The sequence below is a fragment of the Diadema antillarum genome, unplaced genomic scaffold, assembly GCF_040938485.1.
Source record: "Diadema antillarum isolate AM-2024a unplaced genomic scaffold, OU_Dant_1.0 seq00000429_RagTag, whole genome shotgun sequence".
NCBI lineage: Eukaryota > Metazoa > Echinodermata > Echinoidea > Diadematoida > Diadematidae > Diadema > Diadema antillarum.
Genome location: NW_027271410.1, coordinates 217,587 through 241,462, shown reverse-complemented (window position 1 = coordinate 241,462; position 23,876 = coordinate 217,587). Strand labels below are relative to the sequence as shown.

At 43.6% G+C, this 23,876-nt stretch overlaps 1 protein-coding gene across 1 annotated transcript in view; it reads left to right on the top strand.

The window, feature by feature from the left end:
• LOC139732502 (uncharacterized) overlaps window positions 1–23,876 on the top strand; it is a 92,241-nt gene that overhangs the window by 53,885 nt on the left and 14,480 nt on the right. Inside the window, exons 5-6 of the mRNA XM_071643363.1 lie at window positions 4,137–4,274; window positions 7,915–8,058. Of these exons, the coding sequence (XP_071499464.1) occupies window positions 4,137–4,274; window positions 7,915–8,058 (282 nt within the window). The remainder of the gene's footprint in view (window positions 1–4,136; window positions 4,275–7,914; window positions 8,059–23,876) is intronic.

The window sequence follows — 23,876 nt, the reverse complement described above, 5'->3', positions numbered from 1 at the left end:
CAGGGAACGAGGGGACTTCCCGTAGCGGTGAAAGGGTTTAATGGAAGTCTCTCACTGGAATTCCTTCGGCAGCAGCGGAGCCGTATCAGGCCTTGTTGAGCCCTGTGACTCACGCTTCCTGGTTTTTCTTGTGGAAGCTTTTTTTTACGTGTGTGTGTGTGTGTGTGTGTGTGTCGTCTTGGGCATTGCACCACTTTACTCGATAGCATCTGCTTAAAGGAAAACTTCAGTCTAACTTTGTTGACTTTTGGGTAGACGTTGTAGGAGTCATTTTAAAACAGTGAAGTTTAGAACCTGAAATGCGATGTGAAATAGGAAAGTTATGGAATTTCACTAATTGACATATTTTCGCAAAACACCGATCATTTTATGGAAATTCTGTGACCCCATGATGTCACGGTCTGACTACTCTCCTGTTGGTTTTTTACTTAAAATAGGCATGGTTAAATTTAGCATCCATACTCTGCCTTTAATGAGTCAATTCTAGAGAAATATGATTTTAAATGATTAGATGACAGGTTGCAATATTTTCTTTGATTCATCTTGAAGAAACAAAATAAAGAATCGTGCTGTGAAATTGATGTCATGTGTTTTACTTTAATTCTCTCCCTCTCCATCTTTCTCTCTCATCTCAGCTGGGTCCCTATGCCATATCTCAAAGAGACTCATGCCTGTTTTATGTGCATGAAAGCCGTGAGCAGTGCCCAACATAAGGAGGGGGGGGGGGCATTCATGGTGGACACAGGATGTCAAATTCAAGGCCTGTTCACACTGGATAATAGGCATTCCAGATCCATCCTCTACATATGACCTACAGTCTACTTGTTATTTCATGAATACTGACCAAAAACCTGCAATGTTACTGCACTTGAGAATAGATTTTTTGCTCGGGAACATGATTGGCAAAGAAGGCTGCACGTAACTGTAAATGTTACACAATGGAAAGCCTTGCCAGCAGGCTGCGAATAGCGTTTTATGCATGGCTACATGGAGTAATCCAAATATTACAGAGGAATTGAAAATTGTCAATTTTTTTTGCAGTGAAGGGTCATCGCTTGTAAAAAATCCTAACAACAAAACTTGCACAAAGAAAAATGCCACTCCAGTGTTGTTTTGTGGTGGTGTTTCAGGTGGCTCTGCCTCACATATACTGCAATGTGGCCAGCTCTGTTCAATCATAATCTGTCATTGTCAGTGTGAACGGCTCCCCGGTTAAGTGTGACTGCCCGAGATTGCCAGATTTCTTGTCGTGTCGGGGCATTCAAATCCTGTGATGCCACAGGTTGGTGTGGCATGCAAAGGGGCACACAGAACCTTATTCAGGATCCCAAGTGCACGGAGGGTAAATGAGGCATCTCCCTTTCCGTGGAATTTCTCATCCGCACTTTAATTAGTTCTCACTTGTGCCTTTCTGTTGCTTTGTCATACAAATTATAGTTTTCTTGTTTGTTTTTTTACCCCCTACCACCCCCTCACGTATAGTTTTCATTGTTGCTAAAAGATAATATTGATGATAGGTTTGTTTTACAGTGCAGAGTATAAGGTTGCATTAAGTATTTATCTTCACAATGCGTTTAAGACTTGATACCGCAGCACTGTCTCAAAGGCTTGCTCTCGTTAATGAAATCGCCATCACCATGCCGGGGCTATGACCTGAAAGAGGAAATGCCCTCCTTTTGGAGGACATGACAAAGTGAAATGATCACTTATCATCATATTTCTCTCTCATCTTTCTTTCTTTCATTTCCCCGCCTCGGTATTTAATGTCTGTCTGTACATATGTTGTTCTCTTTCACTTTCCATATTTCATTTCCCTTGATGTTTATTTTTTCTAAGCCCCCTCTGTAATTATCAAGTTTCAGGATGTAGCTCTTCACAGAGGTATAGAGTGTGAAATGCAATATTTAATAGCATCTTGTGCTCTTCATACATGCTGGCAGGCGAAACATGCCCACATAGTGCATGTTGGTACCCATAGTGTTTTTGTGGTGTAAAGGGCTAAAGTCAATTGGGTGTGAAGAGTAGATCAAAAAGAAATATTAACTTACATCCTCCTCAATAACCCATCTTCTCTTTGAGCTTATACCGTGCTGGTAGATTTGTTCTTAACAGACCTGGTTCTTTTAAACAATGTGTTAAGAATCATGTTGTAGTATACATGTATTTTTTTATTCATTCAGTTGTTTTTGTATTTGTTTTGTTTTGTTTTTTTTTTTTGGTGTGGCTGATGTTGAGTTTCATGAAGGGAAAACGTGAACAAAATTTGATATGTGATGATTGTAAGTACATATCTTTCTATTTGTCCTCATCCTTCCATCACTCTCTATCAGGGAAATTGTGATAATTTCATTCATTGACAAAACAGGTACCATGAATCTTAAGCATGCTCACCGATTTCGGGAAAATACCATTCTCTGCATTCTACAGTCGCAAAGGGAAAAAACGAGCATGAGGGATGACTGAGCGTGGTGTGCTTTAATATGGGTTTGATTAATCTCAGGTTTTTCAAGGTGTGAATTTTGCTTTACGTGAGAATTGTAAATTCATTGGGGGGGGGGGGGGGGGGGGGACTCGTGCGCCCCCCACCTTTTGTTCAAAGCAGCAAGAGCATGGTTGTTAGATACTGTACATGAATGGGCTCATTCAGCCAAGGATGTCTTTTATTATGAAGGCACTATCATTGTGACCTTCATATTTTTTCTGTAATCTTCGCTGTCTTCCAAAGGGATATTTGCATAAAGGAAAAAAAAGGTCCTTAGTCCGACCTGTAGTATGGGAAAGAGAAGAATTCCCCGTGTGATGGGAAGAGAACTGTCAAGATATGAATGGAGATAAGGAGTGAAAGGGGGGAAATCTTCAGAGACACTTTGCGAGGGGGAATGCACTTTGCCGCCCCGGCTGGCCGGCCGCTCCGCTGCAGCGCCCTCGACTTGGCAAACTTGTTATCAATGAAGAGGAGCGGGGCTTGAGCTAAATACGAGGAAGCTTAGTCAGATCTGGTTGTCGTCACTTTGTTTACATCAATAAACGGGGCGAGATGAGGATGCTGCCTAGTTTTGTAGGACCCCCCCCCCCTTTTTTTTCGTTTCTCCTCATGCTTCGTACTTTGCCATTTCTTTGCTCACTTAAATGCAGAGCCAATAGGTTTGTGATTCTGTAAAGAGTATACAGCCATGTTCCATAGTCCTCGGTAGTCCATCTTTGGCATCCCACCCCCCCCCCCCCCCCCCGAAAAACAGAGAGATGACAAACACAAACTAATCGTGCACAGCATTCTGATGACGAAGCAAACAGTCCATTTTCCTCTTTAAAGGATTAAACAAAGATAAAAAAAGAGATGGCATTCATGTGTCATCTAAAGAGAAAACAAGGGAGAGAGAGAGAGATGACACAAAATTTGATTCTTTGCATGTATCCAGAGAAGAGAGAGAGGGAAAAAAAAAAATCATCTTGTCATGTCAAGATAGGGATGAGGGGAGGAGATTGTTGAGACATGTCCAGATTTAGAGAGACTCTAATCACGGCTTAGTTAGTACCTCTCTTGATTAACTCCAGTTTGTCCACGCTAAGTAGTCCCACATGACTGCTGACGGGCGCTCATGAAATAATTTCTCTGCGATATGCATCTGCCAGATATGATTTTGAGCCAAAGTAGGGGAGGATTTAGGTTTGGGGGAAAGGGAGGCTGAGGGGGAATTTACGCAAATCCCAAGTTTTGAGCTCCGAACACACCACATTTTCGCTAATCTCTGATTCCACACAACTGTGCTCACTTGCGCAGACAGGCACACTCATGTAGACACACACATAGCGACACACAAAAACATGCACAACTGCACATGCATCCTCTTGTGCAGAAAGTGATGTAACTATTCCTCTTTTTTTTTCTTGTTTTGGTAACCATTTTTTGGTGTTCATCGTTTCTTTTACTTTCAGGTTGTATGCATTTGCTGATATTTCTGTTATTGAAAGGCTGAACAAGGAGTATGAAAGAGAAAAAGATTGAATGCCATGTAGTAGTGTAAATATGCATTTTGCCTACGTGCTAGTCGGCACACATTGTTGATGTATAACATTCAAGTGTGAATCTCAAAATTGACTTCTTTTGTTTTTCTTCATGTGCTTACGTCTTTCAGGCATCATAATCGAATCACAAGCATCAGTCCGGCGGCACTACGCGGCTTGACGTCATTACACATGCTGGACCTAAGCTACAATCGCATAGGACAGTTCAGAGCGGGCACATTTCCACCGGACAACCGGCTTCATCTCTTGTAAGTATTCCATCACCACCACTGAATTAGATGTTGAAAAGTGCGAGGAAAAACCAAAACAAAATAAACAAAGCAAAACGGTGCAGTAAGATCTATATGGGCAGACAAACAGTGACTGTACTACTGAAGCAGAAACTATTACAGTGACTGTCACTGAAGTAATCCCTGTGGTAATTCTTTATCACTATATCGTCTTTTGCAAATCATCAGAACTCTGACATTGCAAGGTTGTGGGTCGCTTTAACCAAAATCTTGCACTATGTTACAAATTTGAATGTTGGTTGAAGTACTCCATAGGAACTGAGCAATCATGCTACAAATATTTTGCTCCACGAAATGATCGTCCAACACAATTTAAAGTTTGGAGACGGAGCTGGTTAATGCAAGCGTCCGAAACAAGAGTTGTTGTAGTTTGTGTGTGGCCCCAGATTGGGGCACGGGTCAACTTTCAACAGGAGGGCCTGTGTCAATAATACGGCTTTTGTTACTGAAGGCACTCCACTCCACCAAGTTCTCCGTCAAATATTTCCATCAACACGGCAGAGTGGTCCCCAGCCAGCTTAGGGCGGACGTCCCTTTTCCATTTTCCAATCCATTTTTATTTGCACAATCCCATTTCGGGGCAGGCTCACCTTCTTGCAATCTCCTAAATTGAAGTGCTGTTTTTAGAGCATCTCTGGGCAAAAGAGGTGGGAAGGGATTGTAGTATAAGGGCCGGAGGCAAAAAGGGGGGGGGGGGGGTGCGAAGGGTAGGAAGGGGGATGTTGGATGCAAAACACGGGAGGATCGCATCAGCCAGTCCCCGGCGGTGATGGATTAAAACGCTTAGCTCTGCAACTGTTTGTCTTAGTATCACGATTGGTCACCTGAGCATTAAGTCATCCAGTGCTTTGAAAACAAGGAGAGAAACAATAACAAAAAGCAAGATAGTAAGAAGGGACAGATAATGCCACAAATAAAGGCCGCCCCCCCCCCCATATCTAACTAAAAGGGAGCATTATGGAGAAAGTCACAGGAGGGGAAGTTATGGTGTGGGAGGGGGAAGGGAGATGGGTAACAGTACAACCAGGTCTGGCAATTAAGCTAATGCACGACATGGACACGCAACCACACCTCGCGCATTCACTCGCTTCTCCACCTTTTTCCTTGCTTTATTTTTTTTTTCTCTTCATTATTTTTTTTTACCTCCTTCCACTGGAGTCCATTTGCCTGGAGGCAGGTGAGGCAGTGCACGCTGCCGACGCTGAAAACTCCCACCACGGAGGAGTTTCTGAGATGTATGACCCATTTCAATCATTGCTGAATATATGACTCACAATCCCGACCTGATTGCTAACATTATTTGTGGAATGTGCGGTGCACCGATATCTGCAAAAGAGCTATACGCAAAAAAAAACAAACAAAAAGAGGAGGAAAAAGTTCTAGAAAGAGAAAGAAGATGAAACCAAAACACCCAGGAAAGAGGCTGAAAGTGGAACACAGATTAATTTAGTCATATACTTCAGAAAAAATGAGAATTACTTTCTAAAAATGCCACAATTTTCTTATTTTTGTCCGTATGATTACAATCGGATGCCTTGGGTTCGCTAGAACTAATGGTAATGTCCCTGTTTCAGCAGAGAGTCTTCCCAGTTCTCGGCTGATGCATGGCATGCCTCTTTTCTGCATGACCCGTTCCATTGATATTCCTTCACCCCCCCATTTCTTTACTGTCGGTAATATCTTCTGGTGATCCTAACCCCTCTGGTTGCAGGACAAATTCATTATCTAGACAAGGGAGAATACATTTCTTTTTTTTTGGGGGGGGGGGGGAGGGGGGAGGGAAGGAGTTGGGAACAGCCATACCTGTAATTGATGAGTTAAGGAGGCACATGTCAGATTGATGAGATGTGGCAGACAGGTAGCCAGTTTCCATGGCAACCAAGGACTAGTCATCTTTCAGCCAGCCATGCAGTGAATGACAGTGAAGCTGTCATCAGCCTCATCTGTGCATCCTCTCACTCAATTAAAAAAAAAGGAAATAAAAGAAGGAAAATCTCTTTTGAAAGTATGCCGTAGGAAGAAAGCGAGTTCCCCCTCGATTAAGACTGCTTAAGCAAAGCCGTTGAATAGTGCCGTAGCATTTTGACAAGACCCCCAATGTGTTGTCTTGTCGGCACAGCCCGCTCACATCAAACACTGAGCGCCATTCCCAGCGAGTCCCCATTAGGCCGAGTGTGCAGCGCGCTGTGCATACCAAAGAGAAATTCACTCATGAAATGCTTACGTTGAATTTGCTGTTGATGAAGAATTCCTTTCAGGCTTGCCGACGGCTGAGACTCCGTGATGAATTGTTACTTAGGGATAATGACAGGCATTGTTTTGGGATTCAACAGCACTCCTTAATGATTCATTTTTCCTCCTCCCCCCCCCCCCCCCCACCAATATTTCTTTCTAGGCTATGATAAGAGTCGTACTGATTATGATACTCATGCAGTATATTGTGCAGTTAAGGAAAAACTCAGGCAAGACATATTGTATCTCATGCATTGAATGGTATGCAAGTTCTGTTTGCAATGATCCGTCTCCTCACATATATTCTTGGATTCGGCACAAAGAGGGATGAATGAACTCTGTAGAAGTAGCCATTGACGGTTCTACATCTCACTTAATGTATACCCAAGTTGGGTGTATTTTCTACCTAAAAACATTTCTCTTGGTTAAATTCATCCTCTTGAGTATCTTCAAATCAAAGTATTGGCAAGAAATTGATGGCGCCCCTTCAGATATTGACTCTACCTCGATTGGCTTTCCAGGGAAGGTGGACACGGTGGTAGAGGGGTTAATGCGGGGTGATGTGCCTAAGTGGTTGGCAGTCAAGTTGATGCGATCGCAGCGATCAACACCTGTCACGGGAAATGGTGGGGGCAGTTTAACTGCCATAGATCCGATCCCTGCCGGTCGGTGATTGAAGACTGGTCCCTGAGACTAATTGAAGTGGTTGTGATGGGCAGGGCGGACAAAGATGGCAAATGAAGCAGTGACGTTTTATGGGGGGCGGTAAAAGAAGCCGAAGGTGACACGTGTCCGTTGCCAAAGATGGTCGGTTGTTGCAGCATCCTTTGCCGCTCCTGTTTAGCAGGAGTGAGCGGTAGTGGGCTCAAGTCAGGTCTTAGAAAGAGAGAGAAAGGAACTCCGATATGCAGAATGGCAAGTGTGTTTCAGAAAAGAAGAATTTATCTCCAAAACAATGTAACATAATCACAATGAAGTGTTTCTTTCAGTCAGGAAATTGTTGGTGCCATATTGTTCATTCTGCTGTCTCCTTTCTGTTCTGAAATGATTTAGGACGGTTTTAGGGCAGAGTAATCATCCTATGTGCCACAAATGCAATGATTCTGCTTTTTGTCGTTTGCTTGATTTGAATATGTACCAATGTCAGGCATGTCTTAACAATATTTTCATGGCCTATGACATGGGTTGACAATAATGTAATATATGAATTCTCTTTTCTCTTGTTGTTTTCCATGTCCTTCTTTCTTTATCTCCAATTTCCTTCTCTGGGTGCCTTCTCCCCCTTCCCTCCCCCTTACCTCCCCTCTTAATTCCCCCTCTTATTCCTCCTTCCTTCTTTTGTATCTCGTCTTCAAAACGTCGCCAGATATTTGGAGAACAACCGTATAAGCAGCCTGCAGGAGAGGAGTCTGGACTACCTGCGATCTTTGGAGGTCCTCAAGCTCAACCGCAACCGCATCGCTTCCCTACCCCGCGATCTCTTCACCCACCTCGAGAGCCTGCGACTACTGTGAGTACTACATTTTGCATGCTGTGTAAACCCTTCCCTTCCCCCCTCCCCCTTTCCCCCTGTCTTGTTCTTCAGAAGATTTCATGATCATAAGATATTTCTTGAAGAGATCATATTGCTCTGTTCATCCATTATTTTTATCGCGACCTTTGCCATACGGCCGTCTCCTGTGTGAGATTGGAAGTAAACATGAGTGATTCCTGTTCTTTTCCTACTGCTTGTTTTACTTTTTGTGTATTTGTTTGTTTGTGTGTGTGTGTGTGTGTGTGTGTGTGTGTGTGCATGTTATTATCATATCCGAACTTCCTTGTGTACAAAGTCATTGGTATATTGGCATGGTAGCCCTGGGAGTGTTAGTGTGCACAGAGGAAACCACCAAGAGCTATTCTATGTCATGAATATGCATAAATTTGTAAAAGTAATAATGCATATGTATGAGACTGATGCTACAACCTGCGATAACAGTCGCCCCCATATTTGTAGTTGGAGGAGTGAGAAATGTTGGTCCGCCATGAAGTTCTGATCCAAAGTTCTGTGTGTTGCTTTGATTTTTATTCACTTCTTCTGCTGGACTGGGCTCATTGCTGCATTTCTAGATGGTTTGTAGGATGGTGCCATATCTGTGCTTCAATATGGCATATAATAACAGAATTCTGGACAGTGCGTCAGATTAAAGCTTACTTACCAATCTGTGTCCATGTAGGGAGCAAGAACCAAAAGCTCCCTCGGAAATTCTGGCAGATTTCATAAGAATATTCACCTCTTGGGGTGCTAAACCAATTTTGTTTTTTCTTTGTCCAGTTCCACAGCGATGATCTTCTATTCATTTGCTCATATAGTCTTCTATCCACGTGTTGTGCAAGAACAGGACAGCCGCAGCAAGTTGCCAAACAAATGTGTGATACCAGTGCATCAGGTGTTTTCCATGAAAGTGCCAATTCACTCCAAAGAAACATGTGCTTTTTCTTGTCCTCTCTTTCTGGGTCTTTCTCTTCTTTTTTTTAAAATTAACCCTCAGGTTCCTGTGCCAACTGCTTGTTGATGTAGAGGAAACAAGATTCCCTTGTTCTCCATGACACAAAGTGTACACAATGAGAAAGAGAGAGAAGGCTGCCCGTCTCTGAGCAGTTGTTGCAGCCCTGTCAGTCTTAATTGCAGGAAGCATCTGATTACGAGGCCCCTCGTTATCCTATGATTTGGCATTTCTCTTTTTTATATTTCTGTCTTGTTCTGTTTTTCTCAGGATTTCTATTTGTTGTTGTTGTTGTTGTCGTTTTGATAGTACCTAGAAATGGATATAGGGGAATGGTAAATGGAAGGAGGCAATCCAGGTGTGCTGTGGGCAAAAAGGTGTCTTTATTTTGCTACCCCTTTTCCTCAAGGCCGGAAATGGCCATTTTCGGCTTGGCACCTGATGTCAGAGGAATGGCTGAGCGAGAGAAATTGAGAATGAGCCAAAATGTCTCTGAGACTTCATTTTCATTTTCTTCTTTGTCTGTTTATATTTTGTTTGTTTGTTGTTGTTGTTTTTCTCCTGGCAGACACACAGTACAGAAGATAGTGTTGTGTGTCTTTGTCTAACTATGTGTTCAAGTGAAGAATAACTGCACACACAGAAGAGGATGAATGGATTGTGAACAGGATGATGGTATAATAGGACATCAGAGACCACAGACGTGTTTTGCGGTTTCAGTTAGTTTGCATCCGTATTCCAGTTTACATTTAAAAAGAAACCCACAAAAGCCAAGCTATGTCTTTTATTTTCATCAGATTCTCTTTAAAAAAAAAGAAGATTTCAGATATATTACTCTGTTCAGGTAGAGGCTTAGACAGGGAATTTATACTTTATCCACTTTCACTGACATCCTTTTTCTTACCAGGAAGGAAGGGAACATGGGATTGATTGTCCGTCATACCCCCTTTTGTGTTGCATGCATTTACGACAGCAAGTTTGAGTACCGGTACATGTATGTCTCATGGATTTTGGTAATCATCCAATACCGGCCTTGTGTTTGATCACGGCGTGGCAGAGTTTGTTGATTCCTCATCTAAAAGCTCGCTATGTGAGTAAGGATTTGGAGTGGGGGAGGGGTGCTGCTCGGACGTGCTGTCACAAATGTCAAAGTAATTTGTAGAAAAGGTAATTCGGCCTTGTCCAGTGTGTTTGCGAGGGACGGCGTCTTGTCGGGGGGGAAAGGTTTAGTGCCACCGGTCATCGCTTGACAGGTGATAGCGTGGAGTCCTCCCTCTGCCACCGTTTCTGAAGGCGGGGAGGGATGCGGGCGTTGTCTCCCCTGAGATAACTGCATTACATAACCCCAGGAAGTGCCTTAGTGTCTACTCATCGTAATGACACGCGTGGCGACTCCCGTTGATAGCATCGTGTCACAAGGGTTGGCCGTCCTGTTCCTCCCATCCACAGGACCTTCATCAGGATATTGCTGCCAAAAGGTAGTTGTTGGTAGCCTTCCCTCAGAGTCCTTCTGGATTTCCTGGGAGAGCCGTGTGCAAGAGGACAGTTGGCAAATGAAGATTGCACAAATCAATTTTCGGTTCAAGCCGCTGCCCTGGCATAGTCAGTCCTGAAAAAGTAAATTTGTTGTATTGAGTCGACACAGCTTAACGAGTGCTGCTAACCACATAACTTACAAAGTTCCTCTGCTGCGTGCAGTACCGATCACTGGTCAGATGTTTGGGAGTGATGTCAAGCAATTTCTCGTCAGATATCAGGGCTGCATACAACATGGCTAAAAGATCAGTCAGTATGCAAATACTACAAAGTCTGCACTTATGCACATACAGAGTATATGTCTGGGTTTCACTAGAAGCAAAGGGAGGTGGAAGAAATAGTGTAGTGATGCTTGACAGGATTTGGGACAAGTTTGTCCTTTTCATCATGAGACTAGAGAACTGCCCCATCTCTTCTCTATCCCCCTACATCATTAACTCCAATCGATGCTTTATCTTTTGTATGATTATTCAAGCAGTGGGGGGGGGGGGGGGGGGGGGGGGACTAACACCTCTAGGCCCTCTCACCTCCAATCACAGAAATTAGGGCATATATAATATGTAGAAAGGGAAATGCACAGTAGAAGATGGGAGCATTGACTAGGACAAACAAGAAGAACACTTCTGGTGCGGGGGTGCCATGACGTCTGTCCTAAATGTCACAGCTATCCAACATGTCTGCAAGTTTCTTGGTTGTCCTGGTGTTGTTGTTTTTTTCTTTTGCCCTTCTTCTTTTTCTTTCCTCTCTCTCTCTCGCTATATCTTCTCTTTTTTTTATTTTTCATACAAGTGAATGTACGTCCCGGTACGTGTTGACTTATTTTGTAAGGCTATACCCAGCCATCTCCCGGGAGTGTTTTGCAAAGTGATGCGGCCAATATTGCCGAGATGACCAGGAGGAAGGCTGGAAGTGGGGATGGGAGGGTTGTGGCTGAAGAGGAGGGGGAGGGAGGAGGGAAGGAGGAGCACACCCCGAGAGTGAACTCTTGTTTTGGCGACATCCCGCCCGAGAGCCGTGGGTTCTCCCGTCAGCAACTTGTTATGACACTGCAGCGAAATTGATAACAAGATAACAATATCCATCGTCTGCGCCTGGTGTACTAGAGGACCCTGGATGCGCGATCCTCCTCCTGTATACATGCTATCCCTTAAACGAGTGGAAGAGAGCGAACAAAATGGTGAGCACAGTAGTGTCATGTTATGACTGAGCTCTGCTGTTGGGCTCAGCTTGTGGAGGAAAGTCCATGGATTGGGCTCTATCTAGAAGCAGCTGGTAAAAGTTCGATATTATGTAGGCACGTGAGTTCCTTTCAGCTGTCCTCCAGGTGCGAAACGAAAACGAAACTCCAGAGCGCAAAAGAAAACTTCAGAACAGACAGCAAACATCCAGTATCCTGGATCTGTCACGACACTTTCTGTCAATATTTTGGTAGGGCTTTGAATGCATGGATGAGACACAAAGTGCGGGACAGTCGTGTGTACCTACCAACGTTTTCAAGAAGTGAAAGTTTGATGATCTCAGAAATAGCAACAACAACAATCCCTATGTCTTCCCCTTACATCAATTTGCCAATTCTGTACCAAAAAAGTTTCTTATATCAACAGAAGATCAAAAAAGAATAGGAGGACACTCCCCCCCCCCTTCTCACATAAATGTCCAGTGCTTCAGGTTAGTCAGGTTTACTGACACCCCCCCCCTTCTCACATAAATGTCCAGTGCTTCAGGTTAGTCAGGTTTACTGACACCAGACAAAAAACATGCTATCCAGAGCGGTCAGATTATCAATATCAAAGTACAGAATGCCTATGAAGATTTCCTTTTTTAAGTTTCTGATCTTTTTACATTTTTAGCTCACCTGAGCCAAAGGCTCAAGTGAGCTATTGCGATCGCCCTTCGTCCGGCGTCCGTCGTGCGTCGTGCGTCGTGCGTCGTCCGTCGTCCGTCGTCCGTCGTCCGTCGTCCGTCGTCCGTCGTCCGTCGTGCGTCGTCCGTCGTGCGTCGTGCGTAAACTTTTTACATTTTCATCTTCTTCTTGAAAACCCCAAGACCGATTTTCATCAAACTTGGCAGGTAGCATCCCTAGGGGGTTAGGAACTCAATTTGTTAAAATGGGCACCATGCCCCACCCAGGGGGCCCCCAGGGGGGCCCAAACCCCCCAAAATTAAGGAATCTGTAAAAATCTTCTTCTCTAGAACCAGAAGTGATAGAGCTAAGTTAATACTATGAGTTAGTACATTGATGACTGTAGTTTCAAGTTTGTTCATGGCAGAATCAGGGGTGCCCCCCTTGGGACCCAGGGGAGGGGGGTGGAGAAGGGTTCTAATGGGGCCTAAATTGTACATTTTCATCTTCTTCTTGAGAACCCCATGACCCATTTTCACCAAACTTGGCAGGTAGCATTCCTAGGGGGTTAGGAACTCAATTTATTAAAATGGGCACCATGCCCCACCTAGGGGGCCCCCAGGGGGCCCAAACCCCCCAAAATTAAGGAATCCGCAAAAATCTTCTTCTCTAGAACCAGAAGTGATAGAGCTAAGTTAATACTATGAGTTAGTACATTGATGACTGTAGTTTCAAGTTTGTTCATGGCAGAATCAGGGGTGCCCCCCTTGGGACCCAGGGGAGGGGGTGAGGAGGGGTCCTAATGGGGCCTAAATTGTACATTTTTATCTTATTCTTGAAAACCCCATGACCCATTTTCACCAAACTTGGCAGGTAGCATCCCTAGGGGGTTAGGATCTCAATTTGTTAAAATGGGCACCATGCCCAACCCAGGGGGCCCCCAGGGGTCCCAAACCCCCCAAATGAAGGAATCTTTATAAATCTTCTCTAGAATCAGAAGTTATAGAGCTGAGATAATATTATGAGTGAGTACATTAATGACTGTAGTTTGAAGTTTGTTCATAGGAGATCCAGGGGTGCCCCTCTTGGGTAGGGGGGGGGGGGGTGGTTGGAAGGGTCCAAATGGGGGCCTGAATTGTACATTTTCATCTTCTTCCTGAAAACCTCATGATGGAGGTAGGTAGCATCCCTAGGGGGTCAGGATCTCAATTTATCAAAATGGGCACCATGCCCCACCCAGAGGGCCCCAGGGGGCCCCAATCCCCCCAAATTAAGGAATCTTTAAAAAATTGGGCCCTTATTGTACATTTTCATCTTCTACTTGAGAATGCCTGGTCAAATTTTAATTTAGATTAGTGACTGCGTGAAAGGTGAACTTGCGATACTCAGGTGAGCGCTAGACCCGCGGGTCTCTTGTTCTAATAATGTGTCTTCATGTCTTCTAAAGAAGATATCCAACCTGCATGATAGTGTGCATTGCCCCAGACTGGAAAACATCGGTGATTGATTCTTGTGCTGCGAGTGTCACACAGGACGGAACATTGCATAGTGGTCCCTTGAAGTCTTCTGGGCACCTGTAGCTTCTGTGTTGTTTTCACTCTACTCCTGTGGTGTATGCCACATTTCTATTCTCTTCTTTCTTTATCACACAGACATACAGACCGACACACACATACACACAAATACACGCATTCATATATATGTACACACTCACATACAAACACATGCACACAAGCATATATATGCACAAAGTGGACAGATGTATCGGGTGTGTCATCAGTACACCAGCTCTGTTTCTACAGCATTAATGATGCAATGATCTTTCATGTTTTCTTTCTCTCAGCTCTCTTTCTCTCTCTTGTTCTAACCCTGTCTACCCCCTTTTTTTTTAACCCTCCCTCCCCCCCCCCCCCCTCTTCACCATCAACCACTGGCTGATGTTGATGTAGCGAAAAATGCCTCAATCCATTTCACACTGTTCTTGCATGTTCAAGTGCTTCTCGCATTGTAAATCATATTCATATTGAGAATATTGCCAATGGGGAATAATATGTTGAGATTCCCAGAAAGTTTTTCAGCTGTTCTTGGTTGTATAATCTGCTACCTGCGATATAAAGCATGAAATACCTCTCTGCTAGCTCCCTATAGTGCATTTGCATGAGTTATCGAGCTGTCTTACGGAATCGTCAACATTTAATTGCAAGGGAAGGTTTGTTTTTGTTTTTGTTGCAATCGTTGCTGATATCCCTGGTAGTGGTATTGGATGTTGTACTTTGTGGTCATGTTGGGGGTAGCCTCATGCAAGAGTATTAGATGTGTTCAATTTGACAGGGAAAGCGCGTAAGCTACAAGCTGCTATGTTCACGGTGCCATTGACCGGCCTCTGTGAACCACAAAAGTCAGCGATTAACCACCGTGAAGTGTTTTGTTTCTGTTTTGTCAAATGAGCTTGGATCTATGTTACATAGCATCGTGAGATTGAAATTGCCGCGGACTCCAAAGAGGCAATTATCTGCTAGACTTTATTCTCTAACCAAATGACTACTGTGAAAGTCTAATGACTTTAATAGTTATGTTCTCTGATTGTAGTGCATAGCAAGTGAAATGAAATGCACAGTGGAGGGAGATGGTCATACCAAGAAGTTACTAATTAAGCTTTCCTAGTACCTCCTTGGTCATACAAGCCCAAGCAATAACTTGGTATATGGTTTAACAAGCCACACCCTAAGACCTTTAGTGCTTTAGCTTATGTTATCACTGCCTTGGTAGTGTTCATTTTTAATACCTCTATAGATTTTGTTTGTCCCTGTTTTTGTGCCCCCGGGTTGTTACTGTCCCTGGTCTTCTCTTTTCTCTCTTTTTTTTTTTCCCAGCACCTATCAAATCTGGTAGTTTATAGCACATAATGCTTTTTTTTTTGGGGGGGGGGGGTGAGGGATGGAAGAAGGGCTAATATAAAAGATGGAAGAGAATTGAATGAAAGAGGGCAGAAGCCACAACCGGCTGCATGCATACGTAATGTGTTAATTTCTATTTTGACAGAGCTCGAATTAGTCACCATGCCCACACTTGTGTCCCGGCCGTTTGGCGTTGGGGTAACGGCATCGATCGGCCGTGTGTTATTACCACAAATTATCTGTGCTATTAGGTCAATTGGGAGGCGCAGCCCGAGCGGGGAACCACTGCCGATGGAAGACGTGGCCGCAGATGCACAAAAAGGCAGGGGCAGTCGTTGGGCATGCAAGGATTATAAACAGCTTATACGGACATATTCGTGAATATTCTATGATGCCTTAGCGTAAGAGAATCATTGTGACAGGGAGTCTCTACCCTTTCCCTATTTATGCAGCGACATCAAGTTCAATTAGCATTTTCCGTCAGACATATCCTGATCTTTGTGATTGAATTGCACTTCAGATTTCTGGCACAAAACATCAGAATTTTCGAACAGCGAAGGAAAGGCAGGTGTTTGGTATACAGTTCGTCCATTGAAATGCTCAAATTGTCTCTTGCCGCAATGGGAAAATAAACTGTGCAATTGACATTGTGCTAGTCATGGGGCAATAGCGACCTAGCATTAGATGCTGTGTGGTTGATGCTGTATCAGAACTTGTTACATGTGTCAAGAGATTCTGTAATTCCAGCCCACCACCTCAGTTGATGGATTTCTGGATGATGTTGACTTTGCTTGAAATCCCTCTGCCCCCCCCCCCCCCCCCAAAAAAAGAAAGATGTTAACCGTAACACAGTGAGCATTTGCCACAAATGAAAAACATGATGTGTGAAGTAAAATATGATTTTAGGTCCGTAAGTTACGGTAAAAAAATGCCTCAGTCACTGCTGGTTACAAATGACGTGTGGTGACCATTTATGGCATAGTTGTACATATATGACTTTTAACCTTTATTGTGCCTTTTGCTGGTGAAGACTTTATTTTGGTCATGTTTGGGTGGAAAATTTGGTCTTGTGATACTGGCAGAACTGTGTCAAAAGTTTAGGTATACAAGAAAAAGAGGTAAAGCAATTCTTACTCCTCATTGCTAAATCTGTATGGAGCTTTAGCTTTCTCTGAGTATGTGTGTTGTTAGTTTTTTTTGGTCTTCTTGTTTATTTCTTTGTTTTATTTGGGGGACTTTAGATACGCTTAAGGCAGCAACTTGGCATATTTGTACTAAAAATAATTGATATTTGGAGACACGGTATCAGAGAGGCAGTGACGGCATCCGCAATGTGAATCATCAGAACAGATAACCGAGCTGTTGAAAGATCTGAATCAGAGGAAAAGTGAAAGACAAAAAAACAAAACAAAAACAAAAACGAGGACATGAAAGGGAAGATGGAAGAAGAGCCTGCAAAGGGGTCAGTCCCCATTATCACCCGTTCCAATAATCACCAGAGAATAGGGGGGTTAATTATCAGATTAGCTGTCGGCAACTTGCATTTCTCACTTCTCCAACCTCGTCTGTCACAACGAGGGTTTTATTGGCTGCGGCTCCCGTGCCAATAGGTGACAAAGCAGGTGATTCTTTTGAAGGCTCTATCGCAGGTTTCTGAGATGCAGTCTCTCTCGCTAAAGACTGAAAAACGTCGAACGAGACAGCCAGAAAAGGAAACGAAGAGACGTGACGAGAGGAGGAAGTAGAGGAAGAGGGGAAAAAAGTATCATTTTTTTGTTCTATTTTTTGGACAGCTTTCTGGAAAGATGAAATCATTGTCGGCTGATCACTCAAGGATGACATGAGAAGGTGTCTGTTGTGGTAATAGACACATTTTGGCACATGTCATCAGCGTGCTGCGGCTCAGCAGGCCGGGGGTGTTCATTGAGCAATGGTTGTTGGCAAGTCCACTAGTGCACAACCACTGGACCATGCTAACTGAATGCACATGATGTATTAAGTGTCTCACTGTAAGGGACTATAATGTACACATTATTGCTCGTTAGGCTGCTCAAAAACTTTCTCGAAACGTTACTTCGAGATGTCTAATCGGTGCTGAGAGATTGCGATTTGGAAGATTAAAATGTAACTATGTATTCATGCCAGATAGATTGACTTTCTTCTTTCTTGCCTCTCTGTTTGTTTGTCAGTTTCTGTCTGTCTGTCTGTCTATCTCTCTGTTGTGGCATTTGGTCTGTGTGTGTGTTTTTTTTGTTTAATGTATAGGCCTATTGAATGTTGTATTTACGCTTGAAAATGTAAGCTGGACAGAGATAGATTGACCAGTATATCTGGTTCACGTAACGTCTGAACACAAGGGTGTCTGTGCTATATTCATTTCGTTTCATTGTGTGTTTGTGTGTGTTGTTATTTTGTTTTTTCTTGTTACCTGTGTGTATCATCATACTGTTGGGGCCACCAACCTGTCCAAATAGCAAACGTCCTGTGAGGAAGTGAAGCCACTAGGAAGCATCGTCATTTCTTTTACCTCCCCAACATCCCCTGTGTTTGATTACCTGTGGTTCCTTTGATTAAGTCCCACTGCTCCCCCCCCCCTTCCTTTCATTCTTATTCAGTTTCCAGCAGTGACCTTTGATTCCCCATACCATCATCACCACTTCCCCTCCCCCTCCTCCAACTCCTTATTCCACCCTCATCATCATCATCGTCATTACCAGATAACTTGTTTGATTACCTATGGTTACCTTGCTTTAAATCTCCCCCTCCCCCTGTTTTCCAGTAACATCATCCCTGAATTTACCTGTGGTTTCCCTCAAGCTTTAATCATCCGTTCTCTCCCATCCCTGGTACAGGATTACTTGTGGTTTCTGCAACCATTGCCACCCCTCCCCCATCAACCCCCTTGGTGCTTGATTACCCAAGTATGTTATATTCTATCCCCCCCCCCCCACACACACACACGCACGCACTTCTGTTGCACTCTGCATCAACTCTAATGACTTTATCTCTATTTTATGAATGAGGAAGGCAGTGTTACATGCGAGTGAATCTTGACAGGCTTAAAATAAACCTTTATTACAAGGTCTGACATTTTGAGTCATACATGTTCCCTCTTGAATTCAACTTTGACTAACCTTCCCACTTTCTCCCTACCCCCCAGAAAAAAAAAAAATGGAAAAAGAAAAAGACATGTGAATTTAGTGATTGATCCTCCGTGCTTTAGGTAGATTTTTATACTCGCATTTTGAAACTTAAAAATCAATCCCTGACAAAAGTGATCAATCATTTACATGTATGGAGACAAATTTTGGTGAACCATGACATTTGAAGTCTGCAATTTGTGGTTGTGTTTTTCTTCTCCATCTGCCTGAAGAGAGTGGTGTAAGCTAGGATTGTAGGTCAGTTCAAGTCCTATTAATATTCGTAAGTTGTTGCTCTTTTTTGTCCAATCAATGGCAGAGGATCCACAGTTAAGCTGTCACCAGCTCCCAGTTATGTCAGTGTTTTGTTTTTTGTTTTGTTTTTTTTGCCATCTTCATCTTCCCCTCCTCCAGGGGGGCATTTCATGAAGGAACTTGTCGGATAAAATATCTGACAAGTCAATTATATCCGACAAGTTTTGAGAAATTCTTTAGTCTGATTGGCTGATTTCTCTGAACTTGCCGGATGTTATTGACTTGTCAGATATTTTATCCGACAAGTTCCTTCATGAAATGCCCTCCTGGGGGGCGTTTCATCAACGAGTTCGTCGGAGGTTTTCACCAACAAATTTGCTATCGGCCAATCAGACGCAAGGATTTCAGTAGCTTTTAACAGTTGTCAGTGTAAATCACTGACAAAAAGTTTCATGAAACGGTCTCCTGTTCTTTATTCTAATTTTCATCTGTCACATGTTCTCACACGATCTGTCGGCCGTTCTCTCATGTTCCTCGTTCCCGACCTCCAGGTGATAATTTCCTCTTCCTTCACCGACTTTGACCGGTTTCGAAGTGCTAGACCTCCCGTCAGCCAAATACCTGTCTTGTCTTTTTGTGTGAAACACCGGGGAAGTGAGGGCAGCGTGCAGATCCTGCTATCGAGATTTAAAGGGGGATTCGTAATGTCAAAGAGGTTCCCTCCCCTGCCCTCCATTTTTTGATGCCATATTAAAAAGAAACAGATGATTTGAAGATAGAGTGAACACTGAACACATGTGAAGAAGTTGTTGACAGGTAGAGTGGATGTTGGGATATCTGTCATTGTGTAGTGTGGGCAATTTTGTGACTATGTTGTTGACCGTAGGAGAAATCCTTCTTCTTGGTGCCTCCACCCAAGACCAAAAAACAAACAAACAAATGATTTAAATCTTGAATGTGTAGTGAAGCCTGTTTTGTTGATGTTGCTAATGCTTCCTTGGTTATAGGCTGTGTGATAACGTTGTGTATTCTATATATTTGTTTATGGTTTAAGCTTCAGGGGATACATGTACCACCTGTATGTCTTCAAGAAAGTATGAAATTCATAACATTTCCCCACACAGGACCAAAGAATGATATTCATAAGGCAAGATAACCACCCGATACGTGCCAACTGAAGAACTTGTTCAATGATCGACAAGCATTCAACCTTATATTCTTGTATTGGGGGTGAATGGCAGATTAAGAAGAAAGTCAATTCTGTTTGTAACTACCTGTTGCCTTGCTCAGAACTTTGCGTGTGAATGGGCAGACAGCAAGTAAGACTGCCCTCTCCATAGCAGTATTTTTTAGAAGTTCTGGAATCAGTGTGATCACTCAAGCCAAGAATCTCAAGTCCAAGGCTGCTTTACAATGAGCCCATTATCTGCCAAAATGGCCTAGGCCAGGGATGGGTAGGGAGAGACATTTTAGTGAAAATCTCTTCCTCCTTTTTTTTTTTGGGGGGGGGGGGGGGGAGGGAGGGGTGACTTATTCACAGTTTGCTATAGGTTACTTGTTTTTTGGCATTTTTATGAAATAAACAGATAAACACATTGTTTACATGTAATCAGAGAGGGGACAGGCTGACTCACAGTATGGCTGTGCAGACGTAATTAGGAGAGGAATGTGTAATTTCCCAGGGTAAGCTGGCATGATCAGTTCTTTTCAGGCCTTTTGATACTGAAGTGTTCACACCTACGTCACAAGGTCGTGTTGTTATTGTGACTGTGTAGTAGTTGCATGTTTATTTTTTCTTTCAAATACAAGAATGTGTGGCCAGAAAGCTACATTCCCTGAAACTAGAGAGCATTTGTGAGATTTATTTAATTATTAATTCTATTTTTTTACAAGTCATGTAGATGTTCAAGCAAGGATAAACTGGTATCTCGATCGTATCGTAGTAAGGTCGTTTGTTGGTCAGTCTTTGTGTCGGCCTACTCGTTTACATCAGTATTGAAAATACAAAGCACCCCAATTTTCTCTTTGCTAAATGTTCAGTTTTTCAAAATGTGATCATTTCTTGTTATGGTCATTTCTCTCCACATTGTTTAGATGCCGATTTCGGGGGATGCTGTTTTCTCCCTTTTTCTTCAAAATTTGTAAATATTGCAAAAGAGATACTGCATAGTCACATTGAACCAATTGGAATATTTCAGACACATAAAATGTGAGTCAAAATCGTAATGGCTACTTACTCAAATTTTGCTGATCTTTTCTTTTCTTTTTTGTTGTTGAAACACTTACATTTTTAGTAACCAACAGAGGTACCTCCCAGAGTAAGGTGCATTTGGTTAAACAGCCAACACTTTGAACAGCACATCTTGTACCCGATGTACATACATCATGCCATAGTCAGTGGGGGGTACTTACGTGAGGACATTTAAAACGTGTGACATTCTATTCTCCAACTGACCCCTGCCTGGGGAGGGATGGGGAGAGAGAAGGAAAGAAAGAGAGAGATGAAGAGAGAGGGAGAGAGAGAGGGAGAGAGAGCGGAGGATGGTGCACACAAGAAGAGATCCGCGACTGGCAAGCATTGCATAAAATATATTCCCTTCCCATTCATGTATTCCCCTATGCCTATTTGTATTCCCCCCTCGACTGCATGGCAGCTCACAGTACACTCAGGAGTTCTGCTTTCATGCTAGTCTCCTATCCAGGCCCTAGCTTGCTTGTGTTCCATTCATTTAGGGGGTAACTCCGATGGAAAGGAGCCTTGCCTTGCGTGCAGCTGCAAAGGAGTGGGACATAGTGACATTGCTTACCTTTAGAGTTCAGTTTGCAAGGATTCACTGTGAAGACAGTTGCATTGTTGAGGGTTGAAATTATAAACGAAGAGAGCCAGCCAACCAGTAGCTTTCGGCAGAGTGCCAGATAATGGTTATAGAGTCGTCTCATTCTCGACGTGCAAACGGAAATGACTGTACGCTCGTCCACTTTGCTATTAATGACAAAATGTTCAGCGCTGAACCCCTTTCATTAACGGTGCCGCAAACGTAGGTTTGGTTTTATGGAGTGATGAATGCATTCATGTTGGGGGGGGGGGGGGGGGGGGAGGTTGTTCCAAGGACGGGGTCTGGGCTCTCAAAACTAACAGCATCCGGGCGCTGATGTCCCTATCAAGCTGACAAGTTTTCTGGCCGCGCTTCTCCAGGTTTGATTTCGATTATGCAGCAGCTCCGCGGCCCTGTGCTGGGTGTGACTCAGCCATCGCCCCGGTTTGGTTACATTCCCTCGACGGTCCCACTGCTGCTGTCCACTTTACTTCCCCCCCCCCCTTTTTTTTTTTTTTTTTTTTTTTTCTCTCTCTCACTGTCCTGTCTCTCTACTCCTCCTTCGTTCATTTCTCCATCCATTGTCCCAACTTCTATGGCATTTTCTCATCCTTTTCTGTCACACGCATCTTTGTACTTATCCTTCTTTCCCGTACCTGCCTTCTATCCGTTTTTCTTATTAAATCACTTCCACTTAAGTTCTTTTTTTTTTTGGGGGGGGGGGGTGGGTTGGGAGGGGGACCTGTAGGAGAATGTTGTTTTTCCAGCACACCTGTGTGTTTCAGTGGCGGAATATTCATGGAGTATCCAGGATTAGTACGGATTATCATTCACATTCTAAAGTGGATCTCAATCGATCAAACCATCCCTAAACTGCAACATGCTGCTTACATGTATAACCTCTGTAATTACATCATGTTGGCAGTTCATTGACATTGTATCCCAACCCTTCCTCTACCCCCCCCCCAAAAAAAAAACCCAACACATTGAAAATTCATGAAGAACGGCTGTGCTCCGATGCAACTCTGTTGATCGCCAAGGGACTCTTCAAGGGTCATTGCCAACATACAAGTCACTCAAGTTAGTCAAAATGGACAACGCCTCATGCACGACATTCACACAAGATTTACTCACGCTGATGGTGAACGAATGCACTGATTTTCATCGGGAGAGAAAATGTCATACACTATGACGTGCATATGAGTGTTTCTGCCGCGAATACCTGAACAGGAATTGTTTTTTTTCCTGCAGAAGAATCTGGTGCGTAATAGATGTCAACTGTTAATGTGGAGTTGTATGTGTGTGTGTATGTGTGTGTGTTTTGTTGGTTGTCTCCAATGATGTATTGACATCAATCATCATCAAAGCTTGCTAGATCCATCTAGAATCCAGTGCTCCTCACACAACCACCACCCCCCTCCCCCCCCCCCCCCCCATCCCAGCAGCGCCTCTCTTGGGCCAATTTTGCCCCCTCTATCTGGCAACACTTTCATAAAGGCGAGAGAAAGAAGGGGAGCAAAGAGCTGGCGTGCGAAACCAGACCCGGCCACTAGCTCTTCATCCTCGCTGGTGACTAATAGATGATTAGCGTAGATGACCCATTTATCAGGTTTCGCCGAGATAAGGCGATCTGGAGATGAGGGGAAGGAAGAGGAGCTAACCCTCTTCAGCACCCATGGAGGAGATTGGCTGGTTTTCACCCCATTCCCTCTTCTCCATCAACCCCTACCCTAACCCCCCCCCCCATTTCTTTTTTTCTTGGTTAAAGATCTGTGAGGTAGCAGTGATTTGATGCGATGTCACTCGAACATACTCCGAGATTGGAAGGGATGGATTCATTGGGATACTTCCTCCGACAGAATCGTGTTGGGGTGCAAAGATGCAGGCGAATGCATTTCTCATCCACGGCAGTATAATGATATGTGTGTTTGCAAGTCATCGCCCACAATGCAGCATTGATAAATTTTGTACATCAATGAATAAAAAAGAGCATCATAAACTTGTCCAAGAAAAGGAACTGAGAGGGGTAGCATGCAGTTTACATGATGATTTGAAAGATACTAGTGGGCTTCCCTATAAGCAGTACACGAGGATATGAATATGCCCCAACTCCTTATACTGTCCAAAGAACAAGCAATCTGTATAGCCGATCTTATTAACGGCAACAATGACGGATGTTAAACTGCTTGCTGGCACAGTACCGTGCTATTGTTACACCTGCATCTAGACTCACATTTCCATGCTAGGTCAACCCTCTTGACTGTCGGTACTGACACCTTAGATTGTATTTAATGCCACATGCTGGTAGTGCTCTCACTTTGGAGTTTCTGACGAGGGCCAATTGGACGATATTACTGA